Raw genomic sequence first — 10,625 nt, 5'->3', positions numbered from 1 at the left:
TGTCCAAGAAGACCATTACTTGTGACGAGTATTACTGGTGCATTGTCAGTTTCGATGGCAATGCAGTTTTCTTTCCAGGTCATCTCGTCAATACCAAGTCTGGAAATTTCCCCATGAGAAGTTCTGCAGTGTTAAGGCCTGTACCCGCCTTGTCCAAGGACGACACACAGCAGGCATGTCCTGATCTCCCCTTTCCAGGTCAGAAGAAACTTATGACCAGCGGGTAGAGGGTCGTTTCCATCGCTCGGTCATTCCCTCCATTAGTCACCAGAGAAAAAGGCCCTGAAAAGACAAACGTAACATAAATCCATGGAAACATTAAGCTCCACCCTCTCAAGTGGCATATCCTTTCAGACTAATTAAATATCACTGTTAGCACTAGCTTAAACTGTGAAACATTTTTTTCTCCTTCGAACATTATTACGATTATCATAATGATTATTTTTAGTGTTTGTTTTAGGGCCCGCCAACCACAAATGGTCTTGTCAGGGCTACCTGGAATACATAACAGCATTCCATTACATTACAAATTACAAACATGCTGCACATATCGACCAAATTACTCATCACCTAACTGTTCATAGAAAAGAAAAAACAGAGCCACACAAAAGAGCGAACCTTTCAAAAAACAGTTGAAGAAATTTGTAGAACAAACCCGTGCTAATTGGAAAAAAAACAGAAGAAGAAGAAAGACTAGGTGAAAGAACAAGAGAGGAGACAGAAAATGGGTTCAATTGACAGCCTTGATTCAACACAAGAGGGTGGTGGAAGAGAGATCAGGACCTCCAGCTTTTCTTTTCATTAAAATGAGATATCAAAAATATAAATTTACCACTTTTCCTAGCCTTGACCAAGTCCAATTGAGATTCTGTGGCAAACGTTTTCAGTAGACAGAATGTCTTTGTTTTCGCTAATAAAAACGCCCGAGCCTCTTCTGACTTCGGGAACATGGTGGTGAACAATGGCCCAGCTTTATCTGATGCTGCCAATGGCAAATTGTGTTCCAGCAAGAATGCAGTAAACAACATCTGAAAAGAATAGCCTGACGTTATAGTAACTAAAAGCAGCAATGAGTAGCAATAATAAACAATATTTGTGGTGGACCTATCCAAGTGTATGTCCAGTCAGAGAGAGATATAGATATCCTTTTCCACAGTCAGTATTTTGTTTTAAATATGAATATAAGATAGCATGTATTTACCAAATTAGCCAGTACAGTTCTTGATACAATGATAAATCTGTCATTGCTTTAAAAGAGAGAGAGAGAGAGAGAGAGAGAGAGAGAGAGAGAGAGAGAGAGAGAGAGAGAGAGAGAGAGAGAGAGAGCGAGCGAGAGAGATGATTAGCAGTCAACAGTGTGACCATTGTTATGTCTAAACACCTAGGCCTAGTCCTATATTAAATACAGATTCACAAGCAATAAAATATCTAGACAGCTAGTTAAATTTTTCAAATTGTCATCCACAAATGTATGACTTCAAACATTACCTCGGCTTTGATGGTGCTATAGTTCGAAGTGCCTGAGAAGCATGAGCTGATCTTCGGTGTTTTCATAACTTAATCTTCAGCTGAGACGTTCCGAGAATGTTTGGCTGTTTTCACGTGTGCCATGATATTCAGGCCTCCATACGAAATATTGATGTTGCACCAGCAGATTTTGCAAAGTGCATAGAATTCGCCATACCGGGACTTATCTATGAAGGAAAAAACTTTGTACTTTGTCAAAAACTGTTGCAGCGATTTGTTTTTTAATTCACTTTTCTGGGCCACTATAGCCAAAAGCTTTCACCGAAGTAGTCATCTTCCCATAACTCATCTTTGTATTTTATGTACACATTGATCTACTAGTAGTGAATTAAATTTGGTCCTCTTATTTCTTTCCATCAGAACATATATGAAATATGAAGGATTAAAAAGAAATTATTTTATTTAAACTATCAAATACCTTAACTTAGAAAAGAAATTTTTCTTTTTCTCCGGAAGTTTCATCTTGTCATCCACAGGTTCCTCTGATTTCAGTACAGTGTCAGGTTTCATCTTGTCATCCACAGGTTCCTCTGATTTCAGTACAGTGTCAGGTTTCATCTTGTCATCCACAGGTTCCTCTGATTTCAGTACAGTGTCAGGTTTCATCTTGTCATCCACAGGTTCCTCTGATTTCAGTACAGTGTCAGGTTTCATCTTGTCATCCACAGGTTCCTCTGATTTCAGTACAGTGTCAGGTTTCATCTTGTCATCCACAGGTTCCTCTGATTTCAGTACAGTGTCAGGTTTCATCTTGTCATCCACAGGTTCCTCTGATTTCAGTACAGTGTCAGGTTTCAGCTTGTCATCCACAGGTTCCTCTGATTTCAGTACAGTGTCAGGTTTCGGATTGGTTAATTTAAACAACAAGATGATGATCATATTGACAGGAAACACTATCAGGGCACTCTGGATTCCGATTACAAAGTCCACCAGTGAGAGGTGAAAATCTCCGTAATCGATCTGGTCCTTGGGATCATCTCGTGGAATTCCGTGGAACATGATGTTAGTGAGCATTGTCGACAGGAGAATACAGAGAGCACATGTGAGACGCTGGATACGCGTAAAATGGCTTGTCGGAGGTTTGGAGAAGATGCTGATCCAGATGTGTCCATTGCGGAAGTCGCGACTAGTTGTGTGCATGAACTGGTAGAAACGCTTCTTTGCAAAAGTTGCATCTTCAATGGCTGGGATGTCTGCTTGAAGAGTTCCCAGTCCTTTATCAATGCTGAGCCATTCATCATAGACACAGTGCCATACCTCTTCAGTCTGGACATCCTTGACAACAATTTCTTTCAGGTACCTACATATATAAAACAGTGATTTGTCTGAGAATATAAAACATAAAACAAAAAAGTCCTACATAAATAAAACAGTGATTTGTCTGAGAATATAACCCATAAAACAAAAATAGTCCTACATACATAAGACAGTGATTTGTCTAAGAATATAATACATAAAATAAAAACAGTCCTACTTACATTAGACAGTGATTTGTCTGAGAATACAATACATTAAAAAAAATCAGTCCTACATACATAAGACAGTGATTTGTCTGAGAATACAATACATTCAACAAAATCAGTCCTACATACATAAGACAGTGATTTGTCTGAGAATATGATACATAAAACAAAATCAGTCTTACATACCAAGATGGCTGTTGTCCACTGTTGTCATGCCATATAACCACAGATTTAATGTGGCCCAGACTTCCGCTGGTCTTGAGTAGAAACCAGTTCTCCGCACCAGATGTGAAGAGTTCCTTATTGCTGTCAAACATGGCATGCCGTGAAGATCTTCCTCTCTTCCCACAGAGGTACATGAACACTCTGGAGGTGGTACCAGCCTGCGCCCACCAGCCAGTGACCATGCAGATCATGTACACATAGTGGTCTCCAGGAAAGTTGTCACCAAGCATTGTGATACCAGTCTGTAGAGGTAAGAATACAAATATACGGACAGCAAATCACACATTCGGACTGTGTAGTTTACCACAAGAAACATATGTACATGTTTAACAGTGTGAACAGTAATTTGAGGAAGGTTTCAAATCAAAGAAAATATGTGTTACAAGTTGAAGCTGATTTATTTAAACCTTATAACATATGTATGAATGACCAGATCACCGAATCAAACAACCAGTCAATGAATGTTTAACACTCAAGCTGAAAAATACATATTGATTTATGTATCAAATAAATATACACAACTTCACATAGGTTGTTTTCAATTTCTATTTATTGCACAAGTTTATTAGTGCAAGAATATATACCACGATACCACATAGCAGTTGTTTGGTATGTTCATGCACAAAATAAATGGTTTTTAATTTAAAGTTTCATGGATTTACTTAACGTTAATAAGCAATCTTGTGTAATGTTTTGTAATTTGTATATGATGTACAGACCTGTCAACTCTCCCGGATTCCACTGGAGATTCCCAGTATTTAATCAAGTCTCCCGTGAGAAAAAAGTTTATCCCAGGAAAACTTTATTTACTAAGCATAAACAAAATTCAAGCTACCGTGGCTGTGTATTGACATTCTGTGTTGCCATATATATTCTTCAAAAAAAGTAGAGGAATTCTAATAAGAATTTACAATTGCCAAAATTGTAAGGTATATTAGCTGTGGGGAATGGTTATATGATAATAGTGAATTAATTGGGCAAACCTTACAAACGGTAGTTCAGTATTACAGTAGGTTTTGTGACCACCAAAGATCTTGAAGGACGATTAAGGTCAGAAGTGAAATTTGAAAGTAGAAATAATAAAAATGACTCAAAACAAAACAATAACAACTGTATGATGAACAGAATGAAAACGATTGACAGAAATAATGTTCCACAGTGATTAATGGACCTTCATGTAAATTGTCAAAATCGAGAATGACACCCCACGCACGTGTACAGGACAACAGTGTGATGTATGTGCAAACTATGGAATGCGTTTCGGTGTGTTGATAAACAGGCCTGAACGTTCTTTACTAGGATGTTCTGTCTAATAGTTGACATTTAACATTAATATTAATATTTCAGGTCCCTCTACTTTTTTTTTAAGAGTATATATATAACTATCCACTTTAGTCCTAATAACGCCTCTGACCAGACCTGTCAACCCTGCCAGATTCCGTGGAAGTCTCCTGGTATTTGATCAAACCTCCTGGTAAATGAAATTTGTATAAGCATGAAAAAAAAATCGATCTACGTTCGCTAAAATAAAATAAGGGAAGCAACTCCACCTTTTTGTTTTTATTCAGACAAAGTAACAGGCCGAATTGTCCCAACTGTTTAACGTTTCCCGAAGAGAAAATTGTGGGATATATTGTTAAAAAACCCACATGGAGTTTATAAAATGTTATTATACTGTTAAGTTTGTTGTCATCGTAATGGCTATGACGCGTGTTACCACTGATTCAACAGGCTGTGTATTGACACTCAGTGTTGCCATATATAAAACTATCCAATTTAGTCATAATAATGTGTCTGACTTGTCAAACGTGTTCCCACTAGATTACATAATGTAACTATGACCAGTTTGGTGCAGAGTTGACAGCTATACAAACCATGTTAAAATCACATGTCAGAGCTAGACAACGAAAAACCAAATTAGCTATATAAGGAGGAGAAGCCACGGTGACGTCACATGTTTTGATCACGTGGTACCGTGAGAGCACTTGTAGGCAAGAAACCGCTGTTGACATTAGTAGTAATGAGCAATGGAATGTTTTTTCATCAAACAGTGTAGACTAGTTTTGATGAATGGTATTTTGTCATGGTAATTCATACACTGTTGTTAGCTTCACTGTAGGAAGGATTGTTGAATTAGTTTCATCAAATACCACTGGAACGAAATGTTGAACAGTAAGCTGACAATTTAACAATCAACTTTGCCCATCCCACTACGGAGATCATCATTTTATACAAGGTTTGTTGTATGTTATTCATTCGTAATACTAGTACACGTCAGTATTTTAAATTTATTGAAATGAAAAATTGAAAAGATAAGAAAATTAAAATGAAAAAACCCCAAAACACAACACCAAACTGGGACATGGAAACAATGATGTATATGATGACAGTACCCAGTCAATCGACAAACAGCGTTTTATGTAACTATTTGTTTGTATTGACAGATCCATTATAGTGGGTAAAAAAGATTCTCAGTATATTTTATATTCTATCATGCCATAAAATATGTAGTTTGCTGGAGTATTTATATTTTTAATTAAATATTAAACATGGAGCTGTGTGTGTGTGTGTGTGTGTGTGTGTGTGTGTGTATGTGTATGTGTATGTGTGATGTGTGTTTGTTTGTGTTTGTGTGTGTGCATGTGTGTACGTGTGATAGTCAAATCATGCTATAGTTACTAATACTAATATGTACACAATATAAAACTTTCATATTTACATCATAGAAAATTAACAATTTTCATATTTTTTTCTACATATCAATGATTCCTGTTTATGGAAAAATAGACAACTGGCAGCTCTTGGATAAAATGAGGGCCTTTCAGGATGAATTTAGGGCCTTTTAGGGTGAATTAAGGGATGCTGAAGAGAACACTGGTATCAGATTCAGAGATTCGTTTCTACGGTATCTCATGTTTCCGTGCACAAGAAGGATACCAGAACTTTTTTTTCACTGACTTTCCAAACTATGCAATATTACTGGGGCTATTCAGTATGTGATGATGACATTGATAACACTTGGACTTAATCTTTTTCTCAGGATCTCTATTTTCTAATAAAAACAGAATTTACAAAATCAATAAAAATAAAAAATAATTTTTTTATATCATTATAAACCAAATATCATATGATATTTGCATTGTGTTAATTTGTGTCTTAATTTAAAACATAAAAACATTTAGTTGTTTTAACTGGTTTATTGATCAGGTTGAAAGTGAAAGCCTTTGAAACTGTGCCTCTTGTCAAAGGTAATAGACACTGTTTGGGATTTGAAAGGAAGGAATCTTTTATTTAATGATGCACTCAAGTCATTTTAATTACGAATATATGGAGTCGAACATGTTTAGGGATCACACAGATAATATTAGGGAGGAAACATTCACGTACATGTACATGTATACACACACACACACACACACACACACACACACACACACACACACACACACATACATACACATACATATATATATACATATACATAGATATAAACACTTTTATTAAAAGTGTATTTGTTGCAGGCAAATGGATTAAATTGATCACCATTCGGTTTTATAATTTCAAACTTTAAATATCCATCGGTTAGTACCATTCCTAAATTTCTATGAAAGCACTGGTCGGCTTGACCAATGAAATTACAGTTACAGCTGTACGCAGTGTGCCATCACACTAAACATCGAAGACGAAAGAAATACTAGTGGAGAAACACCCACCCACCTCCCCTTTTACCTAAATCATGAGAACAAATCATGCTATGTAGTTTTATTGTATTACATATATATGCATACATGTATAGATATTCTATCAGATCGAATATGCAGGTCTGTGACATGTTTTATGTATGGCGGTAGTTTAATGCCCACCTTTGATGGGAATTTTGGTTAATTAGTTAATTAATTATTAAATGTTTTGTATCAGTATGATGTCGTTTAAAATAAACGGCCAATTTTCAATTCAATATGTGTAATGTTTTTATTTAGAGAAAATTCCCACCTAAACGAGCTCACTGGGTTGGTTGGAATGACAGTTGTCCTGCTACAAATATATTTACAGTAAAAGAATGTTAGAAAATGTCCTGAAGATGGAACCGCAACCTTGAGGGACCAAGTAAATTTAAGGTGTATTCGGTTTAAAAGACCAAGTCCTGTACTAATATTTAAAAAGGGACACTGTAGCTAGGACCAATGTATGTGTGGTCATGGAACAGGTACTGTAACTAAATTTAGTATCCTCCATTTTAATACAATGTGTTAATATGTATCCAATGTCAGTAACTTAAGGAATAAAAAAGAATTTATAAAATTAATAGTTTTAAAGTTTTGTAAAGTTTTCTAATAAGATATTTACTTGCTTAAAGTTTAAACTTTATTGTTGATGAAAAGCCTTACAAATGAACCAGTCTTGTCTACTGGTTGTTCATTTGTAACAACTGTTAAAACACACACACACACACACACACACACACACACACACACACACACAGATAGACACACACACACACACACAGACACACACACACACACACACATGTATGTATGTATGTATTGATGTATTTATATCTATATATTGTATGTATGTCGAGGTTGACTGTTACATACATAGATATTAACGCACTGGCGCAGGGGATAATTAAATCCTTTCTGGCCTCACAAATTGTCCCATGCCGTTGCTGGGACTCGAACCTGTGGCACCGATTCGCCCACAAATTGCAAGACTAACCACGATACTCTCTGAGCTATCGAAGCTTCCATAAAAAGGAAGTTCTTTAACTCAACCATATGCATGGGGCCTACAATCTACGTGGTCGATCCCGCTTACGTGAATGAAACAGTGGGCAGACCTGGCACTGGCTAGTATGTATTGATGTATGAATATCTATATATTGTATGTATGTCGAGGTTGACTGTTACATACATAGATATTAACGCATTGGCGCAGGGGATAATTAAATCCTTTCTGGCCTCACAAATTGTCCCATGCCGTTGCTGGGACTCGAACCTGTGGCACCAATTCGCCCGCAAATTGCAAGACTAACCACGATACTCTCTGAGCTATCGAAGCTTCCATAAAAAGGAAGTTCTTTAACTCAACCATATGCATGGGGCCTACAATCTACGCGGTCGATCCCGCTTACGTGCATGAAACAGTGGGCAGACCTGGCACTGGCTAGTATGTATTGATGTATGAATATCTATATATTGTATGTATGTCGAGGTTGACTGTTACATACATAGATATTAACGCACTGGTGCAGGGGATAATTAAATCCTTTCTGGCCTCACAAATTGTCCCATGCCATTGCTGGGTCTCGAACCTGTGGCACCGATTCGCCCGCAAATTGCAAGACTAACCACGATGTATGTATGTATGTATGTATGTATAATTTATTCATGTGAAAAAAAGAAAAACAAGAGGAAGTTTGTTATAGTCTTAACCTCGGCCAATCGTCAAATATTTTGGGACAAAAGGATACATGTATCTCTTCCATATAGAAGCTATGTAGAATAGCGTTCCCGTGCTACAAGCGGTAATTTAAGCACATGTATTGGCCATTGTTTGCTATTCACGCTAGACTAGTTCGCTTTGTTACTACTGGCCATTGTCGACTTTTCCCTACCAGATGTGCGTGCACGCTGATATGTGACGTCATTTCCCTAAACACATGGCTGGTCCTATACTTGTATCAGTTAGTTTTGTATGTTAGTGAAGTAAAATGGTGGTAACAAGAGTACACTTCAAGGGATTATTTGTGTACAATTAATAAATGTTGTGTTTGACAAAACGTTACTCACGAAAATTGGTATATTTCACATGTCAGTAATGAGGTTTTATTTATGATTAGTGGAAATACAATGTTTATTATACGTTATAATGATTTTAAATAAGTACCAGACCATTGTTCCTCATTATAGTAAAAACTCAATATTAAGTTATACGATTTATATAAATTTTTCTTAGGTACTTAGGTACACAAATCACACGTGATGTAATGTAACCTGAAGAGTAATACCGTAAATGTACTAATTAATGTTTAAATTTCTTGTTCGTGTTTTGAACATTTTTGGATAAAAGAGTTATTTTTTTAAATATGTATTAAATCATAATAATATTTAAACTTTAAAATAAAAAAGAGTAATATACATACATACATACCAGGGGGGGGGTAAAAATAAAATTGTCAATCGGTCCCACTTGATGTCATCATTAACGGAGGGGGGGGGGTGCGAGTGGAAAAAAGAAAGGAATAAAAAACTTTTTTTTATCACATCAGTGACCCCCCCCCCCCACAATAATTGTATATATATTTTACATAATGGAATAAATAATATAAAGAAGGAATAAAAGTTATGAATTTAAATCCCATACATGTATAAAAAGTACGAATATTCAGTACGGTGTCCTGAAAATTAATAAAAGATTGCAACTTTGAAGCGTTTGACAACCTGAGCCAGCACATGTTTAGACAAAGAGATTAATAACGTCATCACTGATTGGACGAAATATGACCTCTATTGGCTCTTGCGATAACCTGTACATGTAGCTGTTCTGCTTACTCCCACTTGTTAACAAAAAAGGTGGAAACCTTTTGTTAATTTTAAAATCCTTTATAATTATTGGATAGACTACATTGAACAGTCAACAATAAATACATTTATAGATTGTTTCAGTATATTTTATGCTATTTCAAGCAGTTTGTATTGCACAAAAGTGTCTTGTTTCGGACTAGGACACTCGACCCGACAAAGCTCCGTACATAGGTGTTGACAGGTGTTGATTGTAACCAGTTGCAAACTCTGGGTCCTTTGTTTTAATTGGAGTGTAATACCTTGATGGCTCTCTCGCCAAGAATGGTGTTATTGTTAACATCTCTTTAATCGCTTGACCGGCTCAGCAACTTTGACAAAATTAATGTCTAGCCTAGTGGCTGTGGATTGACACTACTGTAGGTCCGACTTCAGCGACAGACGATATATACTGAGGCAGACTTTAAAATCACAGACGTCTGAAACACCAGCCATATTGACCACTATTTATTTATTATTTTAAATCATGCATGAGATACCGATGTCTGGGCAGGCCGGTCCACTTGACGGATAAGAATTTGTTCCAATAATAGAAATGGACAGGTGCTTCGGACCGACAAGAATGATAAAAGTGGGACCGCCAAACACACGTTTTTTAAAAATAATTTCAGTCTCAGAGATCGAGAATCGGTCCCAGACCGGGAGAAAAGGGCTTTTCCCCACCTCTGATACATACATACCAATCTGATTAAAATTAGCTCTACTGGTCTACCAGTAGATCTAACAGCATTGTGTGGACTCCCATGTCCAGGTGACATTTCATCTATAAATAACAATTTAAATATCGACCAATTACACTTTGCCTTTTATAGCGTTATTTGGGAGC

General features: G+C 36.5%; 2 protein-coding genes across 2 annotated transcripts in view; both read right to left on the bottom strand.

Moving 5' to 3' along the window:
* The window catches only part of LOC121383700 (polycystin-2-like), a 19,066-nt gene extending 18,983 nt beyond the window's left edge, over positions 1-83 (bottom strand). Inside the window, exon 1 of the mRNA XM_041513793.1 lies at positions 20-83. Within this exon, the coding sequence (XP_041369727.1) occupies positions 20-83 (64 nt within the window). The remainder of the gene's footprint in view (positions 1-19) is intronic.
* LOC121383698 (polycystic kidney disease protein 1-like 2) overlaps positions 12-10,625 on the bottom strand; it is a 142,603-nt gene continuing 131,989 nt past the window's right edge. The window contains exons 14-17 of the mRNA XM_041513792.1: positions 3,177-3,457; positions 1,946-2,827; positions 833-1,028; positions 12-282 (exon numbers count right to left, since the gene is read on the bottom strand). Coding sequence (XP_041369726.1) covers positions 911-1,028; positions 1,946-2,827; positions 3,177-3,457 — 1,281 coding nt within the window. The 3' untranslated portion in view covers positions 12-282; positions 833-910. The remainder of the gene's footprint in view (positions 283-832; positions 1,029-1,945; positions 2,828-3,176; positions 3,458-10,625) is intronic.

Source organism: Gigantopelta aegis, chromosome 10 (assembly GCF_016097555.1).
Source record: "Gigantopelta aegis isolate Gae_Host chromosome 10, Gae_host_genome, whole genome shotgun sequence".
NCBI classification, from domain to species: domain Eukaryota; kingdom Metazoa; phylum Mollusca; class Gastropoda; order Neomphalida; family Peltospiridae; genus Gigantopelta; species Gigantopelta aegis.
Note: the sequence above shows the minus strand (reverse complement) of the source record. Positions and strands in the feature narration are given on the sequence as shown.